Genomic DNA, 20912 nt, shown 5'->3' with positions numbered 1-20912 from the left:
CAACAGTTAATATATTACTGCCATCTTAAGACCACATTAAAAAGGCCGCAACTGCATTAGCCTTATGCATGAACCAAAGTCCCTCACACGCGCGCACACACAAAACTGCTGGAATTCCTCTCAGTACATTTCAACCACTAAAATCTGTGTAAAAAACCTTCTTTTGCATAAGATCGTGTTTTATTACTATTAATTTTAAATCTTTTGGCTGTCCTCAGTGGTGTAGCCAGAATTTTATTTTTGGGCGGCCCTGGGCAAAAGTGAGTGGGCACTAGGCTGACTAACGGACGGAGTCCAGTGGCATAGCACAGATCCGCAGCCCCCAACCGCGAACTCAAGGGTCAGAGGGTGGTGGGGGTTGGCTGGTTATGTCGCAATATTGTAAATATTTATTTTAAACCATGCAGGAAGGCGAGCCAATGGATATCACACAAGCAACGTGCAAACTTTGCTCAAGAGTTATGCTGTGAACCCAGGGGCGCATTAATGCACGGGTTTAAGGGGCTGAAGCCCAGGGGCCTACACTTGGGAGGGGCCTACTGGCTGCTGGGAAATTATATTTTTCGAATAATTTTTTGTATATATGGGAGTTTGCAGCAGTGACAACAGCATTCTGTAAACAAACTTAAACACAATTTTTCAGCGACGCCCTGCTTGTAGTACTCACTAAAATAAATGTTTTAATTTACTCCCTTAATATTTCTCTTGCCCGTCCCCTGCCTACGCCCCTGGCTGTCATTATCGCTGTGAAAAAAAGCAGTGCTTTATCTCTGTACATACACTACCAGTCAAACATTTTTGAATATTAAGAAATATCCAATAGAAAGATCCAAAGATCAGCATTTATATGAAATAAAAAGCTTTTGTAACATTATAGCCTACATATACTACTCAAAAGCTTGGAGTCAGTATAATTTTTTTATTTTTGGGGGAAATGATAAAATTAAATGAATACATATATTTAGCAAGGAAGCTTTAAATTGATCAAAAGACGATAAAGACATTTATAATGTTACAAAAAATTATATTTCAGATAAATGTTGTTCTTTTGAACTTTCTATTCATCAAAGAATCCTGAAAAAATTCTACTCAGCTGTTTTCAACATAATAATAATAATAAATGTTTTTTGAGCAGTAAAACTATCTCACAATATTACTGCTTTTGCTGTATTTTGGATCAAATGAATGCAGGCTTGGTGAGCAAAAGAAAATTCTTTAAAAAAAACTAAAATTCTTACTGTTTAAAAACTTTTGACTGACACACACACATATATATACATATACATTATCTATCTATCTATCTATCTATCTATCTATCTATCTATCTATCTATCTATCTATCTCGAAGTGTGGTGGGCCGTCTGGACCAAAAAATGCCAGGGCCGATTTTTTTTTTTGTCCCAGTCCAGCCCTGTCTCTGTCGTAACAGATAAGAGCACGTAAAGACATGCAGAACCTCTGACACGTTTAAAAATTAATTTCACTCCAGGGTGTTTTAAGCGCGAGTCGCAGTCGAGCAGTCGGTCGCGCAGTGATCATGATAGACTTCGCGCAAATCCTGTCGTCTGTCGGCGAGTTTGGGGCGTTTCAGAAGCGCTTGCTGGTGGCGGTTTGTCTCCCCAACATCTTCATAGCTTTCCACATGTTCGGCCAGGTCTTCACCGCCATCAGCTTCCCACACAACTGCAACAGCAGCTGGATCTTAGAGCGAGCTCCCAACCTGACAGAGGAGAAGCAGCTGAACCTCACCATCCCTCAGGAAAGTAATGGACAATATGAGAGCTGTAAGATGTTCACACCTGTTGATCTTGATCTGGAGGTAATTGAAGCTTATGGAATAAACACCACGACATCATGTACTGAAGGATGGGTTTATAAGGCTCCAGAAGGCAGCAGCACTCTTATAACTGAGGTAACGTTAATCAACTTATATCGTATCACTGTATGATTACAGGTTTCGATTTTAATTTTTTGTTTATTTATTTTACTTTACTTTAAAAGGTATGCCTTTTAATTCTCCGGTTAATATTTTTCATAACATATAATATACTTTCAATATTAAGTAATTAAAGCACATTATAAAAGGGTAGGATTCGTTTTTAAAGTCAATTTCTGTAACGCATACATTCAAGTTTTGGACTTTACACTTTTTTATTGTCCAGGAAAAAAAAGCACACATTAACAAAACACTATCATGATATATATTCCAGAAATAATAGGCTACCATTCATTGTTACACTTTTAACCAGAGGCGGACAAAGTACACAACTTCATTACTTGAGTGAAAGTACAGACACTACTGGTCAAATACTACTCCACTACAAGTGAAAAATGTAAAGTCAGGTTTTTACTTAAGTAAAGGTACGAAAGTACATGCTTTTAAAAGTACTTAAGTATCAAAAGTAAAAAGGAAAAACTTTGTTTTATTGTCACATTGTTGTATACTTACAATACCTTATGCCACTAATGCAACCTACTGAATACACTTATTAGCTTTTAGGATTTTTTTTTTTTTTTTTAGGAATTAAGAGCTTTTATCTTACCAAACCTATTTTTTATTTAACACTCCTACAGCTACATTGAACTCATTTTAATACTTGTTTAAAAGTTACAAAATTCTTTTTCAAAGAGATATTGAAGGATATGATATGGTTCATTTTAGGCAAACAAAGCATAAAATGCTCAGAAATCAGTGAACTGATTTCAGTCAGTCAGAAATCAGTCATCAAATTTGGGACTTGAGTCCGTGTCAAGTCTCGAGTCATGTGACTCAAGTCCACACCCCTGAGAGAAACTGACTTTAAAAACAACGTAATATCGAAAGTTATAAAAGTTATTACAAACTGGAACATCTTACACATATCATTTGTTTGTTGTCTTTTATCATGTTTTCTTTTCCTATCTCATCATAGTTTGACCTGGTGTGTGAAAATAAGATTTATGATGAGGCATCTCAGTCTGTCTACATGGCTGGTCGTCTTATTGGAGCCCTATTGTTTGGTCCAATGGCAGACAAGTATGTGTAGAGTACAATCCCTGATCAACATAAAACTGATATTCTACACACAATGGTTATTTTGGAGTTTTTCCAAAAACAACATTTTGAGAGTATTCAGTTTGTTTTTAAAACCCATCAGTAACAAAGGGTTAGTTTTTATGTCAATGGTTTCATAACTGTGCTGATATGTTTTCATTTATTTATTTTTTTGCCACAGGTATGGGCGGCGGTTTGTCACACTGCTTTCCTTGTTCCTGCAGTTTCTGTTTGGGGTGGGAGTAGCATTTTCTCCCAACATCTTTGTCTACATGGCTCTCCGCTTTGTAGTCGGCACAACAATATCGGGGATCTCTATCAACACGTTTGTTCTGGGTAACACATGTGACTCCTCCTAATGCAAGTACATTAAAACGTTAGAGATTTCATTTAGATATTTAGACTACATGTAAGAAGAGCATTTATGCTTTAAACAAATTCCCTGTAACAATAGAAATCACTATAAAAATGCATTTTGCACCTGTTTATGATATCACCAGATTAATTTCATGGTATCTCAAATTTGTATTAGGTACTGAGTGGTGTGATTCAGACAAACGGGCCCTTTTTACCATATTGTCACACTGCTTTTTTGCCATTGGTCTGGTGTTGCTGTCTGGTTTAGCCTTTGGTATCCGAAACTGGAGGATTTTGCAGCTGGTTCTGTCAGCACCAGTTGGGCTTTTCTGCATCTATTACTGGTGAGCGTTATTCTATATTAGTGTTTCCAAACTTTTGATTTGCATGTTTACGGTTTTCTGATTTGCTTCATGTTCACATGGCATATACACAAATAAAAGTATATATAAAACACTTTACCTTAAGTAGTTTTGTAATTGTTTTTATTTTATTATTTATTTATTTATTTTTAAATTTTTATGATTAGCTGTTTTATTTTCTAATAATTTTCTATTCTTGTGTATTTGACAGGATTCTCCCTGAATCTGCCCGATGGCTTCTAACTCAGGGCAAGCAAGACAAGGCCAAGAAAGAGATATTGAAAGCTGCCCGAATCAATGGCAAGAATGTGCCCGAAATTCTGCTCGACAAGGTGAACTTTTTCTCTTTTGGCGCCTCTCCCATTACATAACTTACTCACCAGTGGATCCAATGCAGTGAATGTGTGCTGTCAGAATCCCATATTTTAGCTGGAAGCAACAATTTGAAGTTAAAAACTTATTAATGATGGATTTGTTTCTTACAAACAAACAGCATTTTGCTTCTCAAGACATTATTGATGGACTGGAGTCGTGTTGATCACTTGTGGACTATTGTGATGCTTTTATCAGTTTTTTGGACTCTCATTCTGACGGCACCCATTCACTGCAGAGCATCTATTAATGAGCAAGTGAAATCCAAATCTGTTCCAAAATTTTCCTTATTTGGGTGAAAAACAGCAAAAGATCAAATTCACTCCTTCCTTCTAAAACATACCTTTGAATCAAATTTTTTAACATTTATTTTTTGAATGATCAGTTAACATGAAAGATTGCCTCATCAGATGGAAGCAGAGAACACAGCTAATACAGGCACCATGCTAGACCTGTTTCGATTGCGATACCTGAGAAAGAGAACTCTCGTCATGTGCTATATATGGTGAGTTATGCCAGCATTTCCCATATCTATTATATATCCAAAATGTGGTAAGACGTAAAGAAAAAACTACCCCATACCTTTGATGCTTTATCCAAGTCTACCATTCAGGAGTTTGTATGTGGGTAAACCTCTTTAAAGACCTCCAGGTTTCAATATTAAATACAATATAATATGTTAAATACAACAGCATGAAATGTTAACAATAAAGCATTATCAGTGAGAATGAAAGACTATGTACCCTTTTCTAATGTGATTAAAAAGGCAGCCGAGCATATAATCATATGTTTATTTATGCCATCGTAGGTTTGTGACAAGCTTGGTTTACTATGGCGTAAGCTTGAACGTGGGGAACTTCGGCCTGGACATTTACCTGACTCAACTCATCTTTGGCATTGCAGAGTTTCCCGGCCGGCTTTCCTGCATTCCTCTCATTCAGCGCTTCGGAAGGAGGATTTGCCAGAGCGCAGCGCTGCTTCTTGGAGGCATCGCCTGCCTGATTATTCCTGCTATACCAGCGGGTGAGAAACACACAAAAAAAAAAAAAAAAATAAGCAACAAATTTGCCTCCAAAATTTCCTAAAAAAATCAAAAAAAAAAACAAAAACAAAAATTTTTACAACATCTAATCATACAACCAACAATTCCAACTAAAATTACCACAAAAAGTATTTGAACACTTAAACCACATCTAAAAATGTACAGCAAATGTTTTACCATATGTTCACCATATGGTAAAATGCATGTACTTTTTAACCAAAACATTTCACAAAAATAAGTTTGTTATATATACAATATAATAAAATATAGATATATTATTATATATTTATATATTAAAATAAGAGATATTATTTAAATTAAGACAAACAGTATCTTAACACTTTCAGATGGTGAAATACATAAAATAGAAAAAACAAGCTAATCTCTTGAGAATTCCTTGAGCTATTGTGCTAATTTCATATGAATTAGTACGATCTGTATGAATTGTGTGCTTTGTAGGCATAATGTCACCATAAAGGTCCTCCCTCAGGAGGGCACGAACCGATATTACAAAGTTTGTATGCATGAGATTATAGAAATGCATGTGTATTCGCAACAAATTCACCAAATCATAAAATTCTTAGGAATTGTCATGAGACTGTTTTCAATTCAAATGACAGACAAAAAAGCATTAAAATGACACAATGCTCATTAATGTGACATAAAACAAATTGGGCATTTATACTAATATCATATTCATTTGTACAGTTTGACTGGTGCAAAAATGATCTTTGGGCAAAACATCATAAAGGTCCTAACCCTCCAGTCACTGTGAGCAGATGGTACAAAAATTAATAAACGAGTGTACAAATTCAAAAGAGTCCGCAAAAAAAATCACCAAATTATAAAATCATTTGCCGTAAGACTGTGACGGAAAAACATTCACATGACAGTAACTGCTTAACTGTTTCATAATGTGACAGAAAATTAGTGGAACACATTAATATTCTTGAATTTAACTCCATCTGCTTTTTTCCCAGAGTATCCTGTGATTGTGACTGTGTTTGCAGTGATTGGGAAGTTCTCCCTCACTGCCTCTTTCGCTATAGTGTTTGTGTACGCAGCTGAGCTCTACCCCACGGTTGTGAGGTGTGTACTGAAATGAAACCTCCACGAACACTCACTCTGTAACAGAGGTTCTATAATATTCAATTATAGATTCTAAATGAGCTCTTGTTCTTAAACTCAATCATATAGGCAAAATGGAGTGGGACTGAACACCATGTGTGCATGTGTAGCTAGTATTCTGGCTCCTATGACTGGCTTGTTGGACATGTATCATCCTGCTATTCCAATGGTCATATACGGCTCTCTTACTGTTCTGGGAGGAGCACTTACCTTCCTGCTCCCAGAGACACTAAACACTGACCTACAGGACCACACTGATGTTCCAGTGGATGACGGCATGTGCGTTTATATACCATCATTTTCTTTATATTGGTGACATTTCACTCAACCATGCATGAAACAACTCTTCCAATAATAAATCATAGAAAAAGTACTTAACTTTTGATGCACAGAATTTCTTACAGAATTAAATCTTACTTTTCTTAATTTTCCATTTACAGGGGATCATGGAAAGCCAGTATTGAAAAAGGACTGAATCAGAAGCAGGAAATGAGCACAAAACTATGAAATTTATACTGATATTTAAAAATGTAGTTGAAGTTTCCTTTTTTTTTTTTTTTTGATTTTTACTAATATGTGTGAATGAGGAAAATAAGACAGAGTTATGACTGTTTACTTTTCAATTTGCAAGTGTCATGTTGTCAAGTTTTATTGATTAAAATGAATTTGTACTCTTATCGTTTCAGTTTAAAAACTAGTAAAAATCAGTGATTTATTTATGATTGAAAATGTGCAGTAGTGTTTTTTCTTCAGTGCTTTTCAGATACTACAAAAAACTTGGGTCAACTAGAAAGCTTAGAATTTATTTTATTAAGTTTAGTAATTGAGACAATGAAACGGCTTCTCAAAGCTATGTACACATCTGCATGTTTGATTTTATCGCTGACATCCATACTATTTTCAGCACATAAAAAAAAAAAAAATTATATATATGATTCAGATCATCAACATCAATCAGTAATGTAAAATATTTTGTATTACAGCTATAAAACACATTTTCATCAAGATCTCAAACATAACAAACATTTTAGAATATATGGCATGATATTGATTTGTATAGATATAAACTGCTTTATGAAATCAAGTTATGTTCATGTTAAATTTGATTTAAATGTGTTAAAGCACAATCACAAAAAGACCTGAAAATCATATTTGCCTACATCAGACCATCTCTTAGTCAAGGTTACAGCCAATATACTTGTTCAGTAGCTCTAAATGATCTTCGTGTCATTCCTCTGTACCCAACGGTCTTTATGCTGTTGACGGCCGAAGCCCTCGTCATAGTTGCCCTTCCTTCTGAAAAGCTGCTGATAGTGGAAAACACAGTAGAATTCCCCATAGAGAGGCGCGTAGCTTTGAAGACTAAAACCAAGCAAAACATCTTTTTAGCAAGTTTATTTCTCATGATCTGTTGTCTATAAAAACCACATTAATATGGAGCATATTTGTAGATTAACAGTTTTAAGCAACAGCTGCAACGTCAGCAAAGTACTGTAGGTTAACAGCTTAAGAGGCAAAGTCTGAAAGCTGGTGCAAAACTGCAACTTCAGTCCTTCCTATTTAATCATTTGCTGTGATTTATGGTCTAGTTGCATTATGGTGCCAAAGTGGTTTCACTCATTTAGAATCATAAATGTAATGTGTTTACATGCTTAAATTGTAGTGATCAGCTTTTAGCATGATCAGAAACATTCTTACCTCAGTTTCTTTTTGCAGTGTTTGCAGCAGAAACAGGTTTTGTGAAAAATGAGTTTATCAGCTGCCATTCTTTCCATTGGGTAAACTGGTTTCAGACAGGCTGAGCATGTTTCCTGAGCTGCTGGCTGAAACTACAGTCACATAAAAGAGTTAACACCACTGCACCATAAGACTTGGGGTCAGAAGTTGGCTTTTAATTCACTCAAGCTATTAGGATGAGTATTTTTTTAATGCAGCATTGGCTTGGAAAACACTGGTGTAAAGGATGGTATTTGCATGGTATCATGGTAAAAGCTGTATTTTGGCTTCACTATGTCTATCCATCGATTGGATTATTATTATTTTTTATTTTGCTTTGGTAATTTTTTTCAATGTCTTGAATCCCAACAACTCTCAGCACTCATCTTAAATAAAACAAAAAAATAATAAAATCCAAAAAACACTTTAAAATTCTAAAAACACTTTATAATGAAAAAATGTTACATTGATAAACATAATGGAATGCTTAACAGATCATTATTAATGTACATTTAAATAGTTAGATTAAAAAATGTAAAGCATTTAAATAGAAATGTTGATTATTAAAAACACAGGATTATATATGTTTTGATATATAAGCATATTTGAATGTCCATAAAATACTGATCTGCTAGGCATTTTAAAATGCTTGATTTTTTAGTAAATAATTACCAGAAAAATTTGGGGAAATACTTTGGTTGATCACTGTGTTTCAGTTCATCCAATCTTATTTTTAGCAATTTTAAAAGTGTGAAAATTCATATAATGTGATACCTATGAAAACTTACTTTTTACTGAAATTTGTAATGTGACATGACACGTTGTATTCACAGAAATATCAAAAAATACATCACAAAATCAAAAAATATAACAAACAAAAAAATATCAGAACATGCATGACTGCATGACAAAAGATAACCAAGCAAAAAAGTACAAAAATGCATTGGCTGTTACATTATTAGATCTTGCAATTACATGACAACCAAAACCGAAATAAATTTCGAAATAAATTTACAGTTTAGGACGCTCTTCTCTAATAAAAGGTGTGTTGATTCTTGGGTATGTGACAATTTCCGATGTGGCTGGATTGCTCATGGTGAGCTTTTTAGAAGTTGTTCTGGTTTCAGGTTGGGTTGTCACAACCGTGGAGGTTTTCGAGGAGTAGAACTTGTTGCCGAAGCAGTCTATCCTCTCGTAGTTCTCGCTGATGGTTTTTGTTCCAATGACTCTCTCTCCTTCAGGCTTCGTTTGTACTTCCAGCACACTGACCTGCCGTTGTGGATTCACAGGGCTCGAGGATGGCCCTTTTGTGACAGAACATTGCCTGTGGTCTGAAGGCACACTACAGCAGCACTGCAGCTTGGTCTCTTCCTTTGGTTCTTCCTTCAGGGGACTGATCTGAGGTGATGGCAGCTCCGAAGGCTTCCTCGCTGCAGACTGAATGGAAATAAATGAAGGAGACGTCGGTGAGGCTGATCTCTGTTTGGTTGTGGGAATAAAAAGCTCTGGCTTTTTCTGTGTCGTTGACTGTTCAGAAACCCTCTTTCCCATCTGGTTTTGAGATTTGCTTGACCCAATGCTGATTTTCCTGATATTACCTGAGGGAGGTGAACCTTGTACGGCCACCATTGATTCCCTGAAGAGACCGGAGAGTCCTACAATGTCAGAGTCAGATTTCAAAGTTGATACTGAGTAAAGAGCCTTTTTAATGGCCTCCTCTACATCCATGAGTCTTGCAAGCGTTTGGTCTTTTAAACGGATTATCTCTGCACCAGCTTTCTCTAAGTCCCCAAAAGCCACCTCCATGGATGACATCATCTCTGGTTCACTTGGTGCTTCAGTATGTTCTGGTGTGACTATTTTTGGCTCTTGAGGCACAACCCAATCAGGTACGCTCTCAAAAATGTTTTTAAGTGAGCTCACATCCACTTTGTTGGTGTCTTCTTCGATTTCTTCCATTTTGGACAGTATGTTTTTCAATTCCTCTTGCTTTTTCAGCTTGTCAAAGATCTCCATGACAGCTGGCACATTTCCTTTCATGATTTCATCCATGTGCACCGAAAGCCTCTGCCTCCGCTCATCCTCAGTCTCTCCTCTAATTTTCTTTTCCCGTCTGACCACTCCACTAACTTGTTGATCATCACTTTTATCATTTCTTTCCTCACAGTTTTTGCTATCTGTCTTACAGGTCTCGCCTGAGGAGTCTTTGTCGTGAGGAGAAGTGATTCCCTGTGCTGGTTCAGTTTCCAGAGTGGTAGAGTTAAATGGATTGGTGTTGTCTGTGTTCTTCAGATTTTTTTCTGCCATTTTGACTCTTTTAGGTTTAACAGGAGGCACTGAACCATTCGGCTTTCCCCCAAAGTTTTGAAGAGTAGCGTGAAATCCAGAGGAAGATTCACTGACAATGCTTTCTGGGGAGCTCTTTGGAGTTTCTTCAACAACCTCAACACAATTAAGCTTTTTACCTCTAGGATGTTCAGTCTTCCTCACTGATGAATCAGTAGGCTCTGTTTCATTGGCTTCAGTATGCTCTACACTTTCGCAGAGTGCATCTTCATGAGACATTGAGTCTGGGCATGGTTTGGAAATTGAAGATTGTTTAATCTGCTCAGTTGGTGCATGCTTTGAAGAAGCAAGAGGGACTTGGCATTTGTTGAGATGTTCTGTGTCAATTTCAGAACCAAGAAGGTTTGGCTTAATTTTTAAATGATCTGGTTTAGGTGGGATAGCTGGTTTGGGTCCAATAGGTGTTTTACGATTTTTAGCAGGTGTTTCTACAGATACAGGCAAGGGAGAACATGTCACTGGCTCGTTTACAAATGGCCTTTCACAAGGGGTTGTGTCAGTTCCCTCAGGTGATTTTAAAGCTTTCTTTTCAGCTTGAGGCACAGGAGAAGATATTGCTGACTTACTTTCTCTAGTCCTATCACTAGGCTGGTTCATCTGGCTCATCATCACATCATTCGTCTTTTTGTGTCTTGCATATCCTTTACCAGAATTCCTATAAATCATGGCGGCTCTAAAATCACCCTTTGTGACATTAATGTTTGATTTTCCCAAGGAATCAAGAGCTGCCTGTATGCTACCTCTCATGACATCCTCCTTACTTTCTTCTTCCAGTTCAGTTTTGGGAAACTGTGAGAGCTCTTCGTTCTCACTTACATTATCATTGTTTTTCACAGGTGCAAACTCATGGGTCATTGAACCAGAATCACAGATTTGTTGGGTTTGGTTTGGCTGGGAAGTACATTTTGCTTGTACACTCTGCTGAAGAGCTTTTGCCTCCATTGTCGCCTGATGAAGGTTCACAATGGCTGTTTGTAGATTCACCAACTCATCATCTTCAACAACGTCAACTAACTCTGCTTGAAGAATGACTTCATCATTCATGATATCTTGATTCTGGAGAATCCTTTCTTTTTTCAGATTGTCTCCTGTGTCAGGACAATGCTCAGATTGGTTTGTTGCTACTGCATTATCTTTTTCATTAGTTACCAATCTTTCTTTAGGTGACCATTTTGACTTGTTTTCATCCAACTGCATGTTAAAGCTTGTGTCATCTATATTGGTAGTAAAAAGGGCTTTGATGTTGTTAACTTTACCTGGTATAATCTCACTTGTATCACCAGTAGATGCACCTATATCTACATTTGAGGTTTCCTGCAGGCATTTTAGATGATCAAGGTCTTCTTTCTCAATGTTTCTCACATTATTACTAGTTTTGTTTGTATCTACTACTGAAGAACTTTCTGATGAACTAATATCTGTCTTCAGATCACCATTTTCAGACTTTGGAACGTTCCTTAGACTTGAGGGAATGGTTCTAAAATCAGTTTGACCAAACTCCATAACCCCTGTACTGTCTTCACTGTGGTTGAATAGAGCATAAACAGTTATCTCTCTCGTTCCTGTGGTTCCATCCTGTATCAAGACTCCTTTTCTCAGCGAATTCTTTTGACTGAGTAGATCTTCAGTAATCTGCACCACATTGGCATTTCTGCACTCTTTATCTCGAGTGAATGGAAGTTGGTGAATAGGGACATCTACTTTCTGAATCTCCACATTGCCCTGACTGTCCTCTTTTAGGAAGGTCACAGTTGGGTTCAAGTTTGTTCCTGGTAGCATCTGAAGCATGATGCTCTTAATGGATCCAGTCACTATCTCTTCATCATGAATTACTGGTCTTGTTTCTTCTTGTATGAAATTATATCTTGCTTTCTTGACATGGCCAGTTTCAGTAGCTTCAAGGATGGTTCCATCAGAATGCACGATACTGAAGTTGCATAAAGAAACTAGAGTTCCTTTAGTGTTCTCCAGGATGGTTTCTGACTCTTCTTTGGTTTGCTGATTGATCCTATCAAGTGGAGTTGATTCAAACATCTGAGCTCTGTTTCTGACATTTGCCTTAAGCAGTTCTTCTTCTCGGATTAAATTGTCATTTGTTGGTAAAATGTTCTTCTTGTCATGTGATATCGTTTCGAAGACCTGTTTGGCTTTAGATATACTTACAAATACCTCATTTGTGTCAATGAAATCACTGGTTAGACTTTTATGGTGAATGTCTGATGTTTCTTTTCCATCAGTCTCAGAATTACTCTTTGGTTTCTGGCCTGATCGACTTTCGTCCTCACAAACAATGTTTTTCCTTGGACAGGGGTTTTGACTATCCACTGAATGAATTTCAAACATTTTGCGCGTGGCTTTCACATCCACCTTGATGCTCTGCTCTGATGTCTCTTCTTCTGATTTGTTGAGTTGCGGTTTGTTGTCTTTGTTGTTGGAGTTAGACAAAGGTTGTTCAAACATGCAGACGGTTCTCTTGATGTCGCCCTCTTGAAACTCCTTTTTCATCTGTGCTTTTTGATCAAGGGTATCCACTGAATTGATTTCATGGTTCTCAAACAGCCAGCACCTAGACAGAAACTCACTTTGGTATCCCGTGTCTGTGACTGGGTCCAAGTTAAGAATATCAGCCAACTCCTCCTCTACCAAACTGTCTACATTTTTCAACTCAGGATAAGTGTGTTTTAGCAGTCGTCTAAGCTCGCATTTCTGTTGCCGTTGGTGCAGAATAGACATTGCTTCCCGGGTAGGGGGTGGTGAAGTAAAGGGTCGTTCATGTTCTTCAGAGCTGGTTTCCAGATGGTGTATTGGTTGATTTGATCCAGGTGCATATGCAGTGCTGTTTTGTGCACCTTCAGCCATCTAAAAGAAGAAAAAGAACAACTACATTAGATTATTGTATGTAACATTAGTCTATTATAATTCATTTTGAGCAAACATAAAAGGTTAAGAAGTTAAACATACCTGTTGAACTGTAAGAAAGCCAAACCGCATGCCAAAGAAAACCAGCGTTTTGTGCCAAAAGTTTCTTATAAATAATAACGTCAGCAATCTGAATACAGGCAGTTGAGAATGTTATAACTTATGTTAGTAATGTGATTATGAGTGCAAAGACCGGTGAAAACACCCACAATGATTATATGTTCTGTCCTGCAAATGAGTAGCTTATCAAACCCAGTAAATTCAATTTCCTTTATTATTTTATTTCACATCTGAAAGCTAAGGGTTCACAACCAGAATTTGTTATTTATTTGAGTATGCAATTACAGAAAGACAAGCTGCCAATGTTTTAGAGCACTAAGCAATCAGACATTTTTATTTTTTATTTTTAAGAATAAGGTGCATCATATGACATAATCTACTTAATTTTTAATAAGACACATTTACACACACATATTACAATTTAGTCCAGAATCCACAGCAGAGGTGATGTTTGCTAGTGGTCAATTTGTACTCTAAATTAAATGAAGAAGCCAAAATAAGTTTTACCACTGGATTAAAGTAGGCCTATATATTTGAAACTACTTTTACTTACCTTGCTTGCGTTTGGCCTTTTTCCAGTTGGAGAAGTGAGATTCTGGTCCTAGACCAAACAAAAACAAGGAAATTATTAGTATGTGTGAGGTTATATGATCAAAAAATAACCAGCAACTGCCTTTATTAATTTAAAATATATATTAGCATTTATAAATACCCAAGCTTTCTTTTAGCAACTTTTAGCTAGACTGACATAAAAAAAAAACCAAAAAAAAAAAAACACAGTTGTTACATGCATTTTATTTAGCAGCATTTTCTTCCTGTTTTAGTCTGTCTCATCCACCTGGCCCCAAAGGTCACCACTTGTATCATGAAGAATTAAAGTAGCTACAAGTACTAACTGGTTTCAAGAGGTTTCCTGCAGGTTCTGCAGCTGCCACTTTTGACAGATATAGTGCAGACAAAGCTTTGACGGAAATAGAGGGTTTCTCCAATTCGTAGAGAGCTGAGTTGTCTCTGAAGTCTGCGACTGACCTTCTTTTATCTTCTGAAACACAGCAGAAAGATCAGAATCATGATATGGTTATTGTGACTCAAACTTTGTCTCCTAATGTCCTAAATAAAGGAATAAAATCAAGGTCAACATCTGTGCTTTTACAAACGAGACCCACAGTCGGACACATCAGGGGGCACCAAAGACTTTCTGAACTGTCAGATATGAGTTTCATTTAAAAAGAACAGTTTGTCTTTCAGTGTAGGTGAGCAGGCATGTGATTTGTCAAGGATATTGTTTGTTCGTTTCGCAAGAGACTTTATCTGTGACCCAGCAAGCTTAAATAAATAATGATGATGCAAATCTGTGTCAAACCAAGCCATCTCCATTCATAACCTTGCAAACTATCCTCATACTAAAGTCTTCCAAAATTATTATAATTTTACAATCAGCTTCTACTAATATATGTGCTTTATAATTGTGCTTAATGTACTACTATATTTAATAGACTACCATAATTTATTGAGTTTCTACACACCCAGAGACCCCCTTATCTACTGTACACTTTCAGTGGACACAAGGACCCCCCAAATATAAAAAAGCGGTGTTTGCTCAATAACAATTTATAATATTTTTTATTTTTATAACAGTAACAAACATTATTACACTTTTTATTCCACAACAGATCATTCATGTATCACATTTGGATAATTGAAAATAAAAATGGAATATTTACAAAGAAAATCTTATATGTCGACAGATCCCCAAAGGACCTTCATGGACCTCTGCTTTATAAAAACCGTGATTGATTTATTGATTTTTACATCAAACAGTTAATCTCATGTTTCCATTAAGGCTTTTTTGTTATTAATGTTAAATTATGTAAGTGTTTTCTTTTTGAAATGATGATGGTTATTGCTCTGTCAGCTCTCATTATAGTAATGTGGACAGCTGCTATGAATGCAAGTCATCAGTGTAGTGTGCAAAGTGTGCTCAGAAACTAGGCCGGAAAACATCTGACTCTCCGTGACACAGATACCAATGGGATTTCCAGTCGCGAACCAAGAACTAGCACATAGTTCGCTTGAGTGAGCAGAAGGGTACAGACTAATAATCAGTTTCAAGGACAAAATAATGTCTTGCTTCAAGCCCGTGAAATAAAATTGTGATCAACTGTGGCTGTATTTTAGTATCTGAATAGCAAGCAGGAACAGACACCCACTATCTGATAGATTTGAGTCTTTTTTATATAGTAGTAAAACATTTACTTGGGGAGTGCTTAAATCACTCTCGCTAATCGACTGATCTTAGTATCACAATGATTATATAATTATTTTTCTTGGTTCCATAATCATTGGTTAAACCTTGCATTCTCCAAAAGCTATTCATTAACAACACATTTTCTTTAGAACCGTCTAAAAATAAAGTGTGACAACGCAATGTGTCCAAATAGACATCCTCTTTAACTAATTTCAGCATGTTAGTCAGTTGATAATTAACATGATTATTTATTTCCTTGTTACCGATGTTTCAACCCCAGTAAAATGTTAGGGTCAAGCTTGTTTTCCAGCCTGATTTTAAAACACAAATGAATAATCAAATTCTGGAAATCCCGTGGCCCTGATCACACAACAGTGGTCTTCAGTAATAGACATGTTGTGAGAAATCCTCTTTAGTACATGCACTATTTAATGCAATATAACGGTTTTAAAATGTGTAAACATAAACTCACCATTCAGCACTCCTTCTCTTTGCTCATAAGCTTAACTCAAATCCCTCTGAATTACTTTATTACTTAGTTCAGTAATGATCCTTTGACTGGTCTAGTGGCCATGTGTGTCCTCCAAGTGTGTCAGCAAGCCTGTGGCCGTTTCTGTGCTGGTAACAGCTGACCCCATCTGGCTCTCATGGAAGGATAAATGCCAGCCAGCTATTTTAGGAGCTATTCTGCTATTGCTACACCAGGCTGAGTCAATCACTTGTTGAGATACATACCTACTTTTCCAGTCTGCCCCAACCCAGCACTCATAAATGACTAAAATATGCATGTTATTTTCATCTCATATCAATGTGAACAGTTGTTGCTTCTGCTGTGATGTCATCTGGCGTTTCCTGTTAAAATGTGGAGACCTCTCACTTGTGGCCCAAGTTATATCATGAGCAAAGTATTAGAAAATAATTTGCAATATTATTAGTTTTTCCTTTAACTAGAATCCTCAATGGTCTTAAAAAATGTAAACATTGATATTAAGATTACACGTTACAATATTAAAAAAAAAAAAAAAAAAAATAAAATATAAAACCATCATTTGGGTTAGAGTTTTGAACAAACCCCAAAAATATATAACAAAATATATAAAATAATCTATAGCACTAGCATAAAATGGTATAAAATGTATCTTAAAAAATAAATTTTCAGTCATCACCCAGAACTCCTGATCATCATGGCAGGCAGTGAGATCTTATTAAATAAATAATATGTAATATTATTTTTTTTAAACAATTTTTATATAATTCTCTCCTCTCTATTCTTTATTATTATATAATAATAATAATAATAATAATGATAATAAAAATCAAGTTATGCATGTACTCACCCTCTGGAGGGGATATTTTTTCACTATAAATGCCAGAAATGGTCTTTCTTCTATCAGATCGGGTTATGATCTGCTTTGCTCTTGCTCTCTGAAAGAGTAATTATTTCATTAGTAAATACAAATGCTCAAATGCACATCTCTCTAAATTCCAACCGTTTACCTTTGTAATCACCTGAACCTCTTCAGTCACTTTCTCTTGTTCATTATGGCTGTTATTAACCTCTGCCTCTACTTGTGGCTTTGTGTCTTCAGCATCCTTGTTATCGGGAAGAGTAGTGTTATTGGCTTTCTCAGCGCTCGCTGATTCAAGTGCCGTCTTGCTCTTCTTGGACTCAGGCTGGGTGGTGATCTTTGACTCAAAGAGCGCCCTGAGTGCTGTGGTGCCTGTAGGTCTGTGCCGAGGGAGACTCTCCATAGACTTACTGGGGGAGAGAGGAGAGACCCTGGACTTCTCTTTGACATCAGTCCTCCTCACTATTGTCTCAACTCTGCTCTCACAGACAGGAATTGTTGTGGTCTGCATATTGAGGTGGAGGAGAGAAATTAGAAAACACCTGGTACACGATGTATCAAATATGTTAGTAAGAGATTATGTTCATCCAGCTGGTTGTTATCGCAAAAAAATCTCATTACACACTATTATAATCTTGTTACATGGCTGCTTGTCACATAAGAAAAAAAAAGAGTATAAATAGTTTATTAGCTCATTAATTAAACTAATTAGGAGGACATTTAAGGAATATTGTACAATCTTAACGTTTTTTACACAGTTTTCCCCCCACATAAATCATGATGGGGACAAATACTGGTTTTATTTTATAATCTTACCCGTTTATCATTGTATAACCCATAACATTGTATAAATAATTTGTTCTAGCAACAAGACGAACATTTATCATATTACCATAGGCTTATTATTAATACTAAAGTCCTTTGGTTTCATTTTACACAGACTGTATAAAAACATGGACGTAGTGTCCGTAACGTCACCCGTAGTTTTCTGAAGAGCGTTTTTGAAGCTCAAAGTGGGCAGAGCAGGACGTCGCCATATTTGCTGCGCGTCACTCCCGGATCATCGAAAATGGGCAAAAAGGCAGGAGCTGGTAGCTGAAGCCACGCCCACCTAGCGCGACGGCAATGTCAGCAGGGGCAATCCACCTGTCACTCAAGTGGCCATGCCTTTAATTATGCATAACTTTAAGGCTTAATATAATTTAAACGGATGAGTTATAAAAAAAATCACCCCCCTCACAGTTGTCATGAAGGGCAAAATTAGCTATATAGACCAAAATCATTTTTTTTGTTCCAGGGTGTAAACTTTTTTTTTTTTTTTTTTTGCTGTAAAGTTGGGTATTTTAACATGGGGAGTCTATGGGATTGACTCCCTTTTGGAACCAGCCTTTAGTGGCCAGTCGATGAATTGCAGTTTAAGTAACTTCCTTGTTGGCTTCACGAGTGAGAGTGGGAGGATGCCGCCTGATTTTACAGTAAATACAGTCGATAACTGGTGCAAAATGGCACCAGTAGCATTTGAATGAAACGAGAGAACAAGTTTGCGGTGTGATATGAAAGAAATGTGAAGAAGTGGCAGTCTCAGATACCTGTATGAGCAGTTATTAAACAGCATTGCTATTAACGACAGTGATTATTGGGGAATAACTGACCTCAGAATGTCATGACTGACCAGTCATACTCAAGCTTTTCAGAAAGCCATGTAATAATACTGAATAAATATAATAGAGCATCTGAGGTTTAGTGTTTTTACCTCATGCTTGATATTCCCTGAATCACCTTCTTTGGCTTTTCTTCCAGGAGAGTTTTGGTACCTGGTGGTGGTGAAGAGATGATTTTCAGAAGGTCTGATAAAGTCATGTATTTAATTTAATCGGTAAATAGAACTGTAAGTTTCACTTTCTTTTTAAAGGCATACAGTAATTTACAGTTTTATCATAGAGTTAAGAGTCAATTAACATTGAGTCCATTAAGAGAAGAAATTTCCGCTGTATCGGGGGGGGGATGGGGGGGTTGGCAACATTCTTCAAAATATCTTCTTATGTGTTCAACAGAAGAAACTCATACAAGTTGAGGGTCAGAAAATGATGAAAGAAGTTTCATTTTTGGGTGAACTATCCCTTTGAGAGTTTATTACCAAACAAATGAAAAAATCTTGGATTACTAGCAGTGGATTACTCAAATTGAATATTCTATCATAATTTATTCACCTTCATGTCTTTCAGAACCTAGTTCATTTCTCTTTTTTTCTGCAACACAATCTCTAGCTGAATGTCTAAGCTGCTTGTTTTCATACAGAGGAAGTGAATGGTAAGCAAATATCAAGCAAGAGTTTCAGTGGATAATAATTAAAAATTTAATCTGTCACTTAGAATATATGTAGTGAATGAATCTTATGATTCAATCTTATGAATATTATGATACAACTTTTATTGTACTTAAATTATTGCATTTTTTTCCCAATCCATTTTCATGTTACTAGAGCAGCTCAGACATTCTTGTTAAACATCACATTTTGTGTTACACGTCATACAGGTTTAGGCCATCATAAGGATGAGTAAATGATGGAAGAGCATTTATTTATTGGTGAACTATGCTTTGAAAGAAAGAGGAGCATTTCCCTCACTGTGCCACAAGCTGAGAGACAGATGTCTTCTTGTCTCTAAGTCCAGCTTCAGTCCAGGACAGGACACGATCGGTGGAAACACTTCTGAGAGACTGGGCCCTCCGTAAGCTGCTCTTCACTTCCATTTCTTCTTCCTCACCTAATACTCTGTCCTTCATCACAGCCCAACCTACACAGTCTGAGCACAAATCACATGGTGCTTGACAGAGAGCACATTTGTGGCATTCAGTCACATGGTGTGGTCTTACATTTTTAAAGTGGTAATTAAACTGCACGTTAAAAATGTGGATTTTTAAAGTATATATGTGTATTATATATATATATATATATATATATATATATACATATATGTTTTTCTTTTTTACAGTTTTCATATTTAACTTTTAAATGAACATGCACAGTAAGAAGAAATGTGTACTTTGTTTATAAATGATAGCCTACAGAAAATAACATCTTTGATTAATTTTCACATAACTCATATTAATCATTACCAGTGTTGAAAATGACAGTTATCATCTGCTAACTGATAATTAACCATCACTCGTTTACTGAACGCTCGTCAGTCATCGTTATGCATTTTAAAAAGCTAAATAAGTCTAATTTGTAAGTCGCTTTGGATAAAAGCGTCTGCTAAATGACTAAATGTAAATATACTTTAAATAGGCCTTGTCATGATTCCATTTTAAAGCCTCTGTTACAAATTGAGGTTGTTTTTTAATCGGATACAAGTTTTTAATATATTGACATTAAATGGTTAAAATAAGTGAATATTTTACCTCTGAAAAGTGTGTTGCTCACTCCATTCACGGATGCCTAGAGATAGTTCTCTGTGCATCACGCGAGGAGCTCGCTATGCAGAATCTGTGGGCAAAGTCCAGGTGGTTTATTACACCTGACACTGTGAAAACTGACTCATGTGAAGGTTTGTACACTATAAAAAGGCTGGATAATTTTTTTTTTTTTGATAACAGTCAATAAAACACATGGCTGCTACTTTAGAAATTTACACAATGTTACATGTTGTCTCTGCCTATATGTTGTTTAATATGTGCAAAGCGAGCGTAGCGTTTATCAGGCCTGGCTGTCTGTCACCACAGGAGATTCTCTCACACTGAAGGCAAGTCATTACACTCTCAGAAAAAAATGGTACAAAAGCTGTCACTGGGGCTGTACCCTTTCAATATTTTCCTAATATGCACCTTATGTGCAGTAAATAAGGTAGAGTATATACTGTATATATATTCACCTGGTGCCTTAATTGCCTTAAATGATATAAAATGGTTTAATAATAATAGAAGATGCATTTCTTTCCTTGGACCCTTGTTTTCCTGGATACATTGTTCTGTGTTTTTT

General features: G+C 36.4%; 2 protein-coding genes across 11 annotated transcripts; one reads left to right on the top strand and one right to left on the bottom strand.

Annotated features, from left to right (window-relative positions):
- The first annotated feature begins 1413 nt into the window (after positions 1–1413).
- On the top strand, positions 1414–7024 carry LOC109077787 (solute carrier family 22 member 13-like). The gene is made up of 10 exons (XM_019093196.2): positions 1414–1912; positions 2913–3016; positions 3216–3370; positions 3567–3735; positions 3965–4085; positions 4536–4630; positions 4934–5148; positions 6148–6256; positions 6365–6574; positions 6736–7024. The coding sequence occupies exons 1-10, from the start codon at positions 1538–1540 to the stop codon at positions 6800–6802; spliced, it is 1620 nt and encodes a 539-aa protein (XP_018948741.1). The 5' UTR covers positions 1414–1537; the 3' UTR covers positions 6803–7024.
- A 60-nt stretch (positions 7025–7084) lies between these two features.
- Positions 7085–20473, bottom strand: LOC109054021 (xin actin-binding repeat-containing protein 1). 10 transcript variants are annotated; one of them, XM_042714298.1, is made up of 9 exons: positions 20336–20471; positions 19560–19737; positions 18687–18747; positions 17082–17438; positions 16922–17009; positions 14233–14378; positions 13890–13937; positions 7994–8124; positions 7085–7657 (listed from the first exon to the last, which is right to left on the bottom strand). In XM_042714298.1, the coding sequence occupies exons 2-9, from the start codon at positions 19715–19717 to the stop codon at positions 7507–7509; spliced, it is 1140 nt and encodes a 379-aa protein (XP_042570232.1). In that variant the 5' UTR covers positions 19718–19737; positions 20336–20471; the 3' UTR covers positions 7085–7506. The 10 variants fall into 10 exon arrangements, with proteins under 10 accessions (XP_042570232.1, XP_042570226.1, XP_042570227.1 ...); XM_042714299.1 differs by lacking the exons at positions 7085–7657; positions 7994–8124 and adding exons at positions 13075–13216; positions 13319–13406 and having other exon boundaries at positions 20336–20472; XM_019071337.2 differs by lacking the exons at positions 7085–7657; positions 7994–8124 and adding exons at positions 13075–13216; positions 13319–13382 and having other exon boundaries at positions 20336–20472.
- Between the last annotated feature and the right edge of the window lie 439 nt (positions 20474–20912).

The sequence above is a fragment of the Cyprinus carpio genome, chromosome A24 (genome assembly GCF_018340385.1).
Source record: "Cyprinus carpio isolate SPL01 chromosome A24, ASM1834038v1, whole genome shotgun sequence".
NCBI classification, from domain to species: domain Eukaryota; kingdom Metazoa; phylum Chordata; class Actinopteri; order Cypriniformes; family Cyprinidae; genus Cyprinus; species Cyprinus carpio.
The sequence above is the reverse complement of the archived record's forward strand: the minus strand, read 5'-3'. Positions and strand labels throughout refer to the sequence as shown.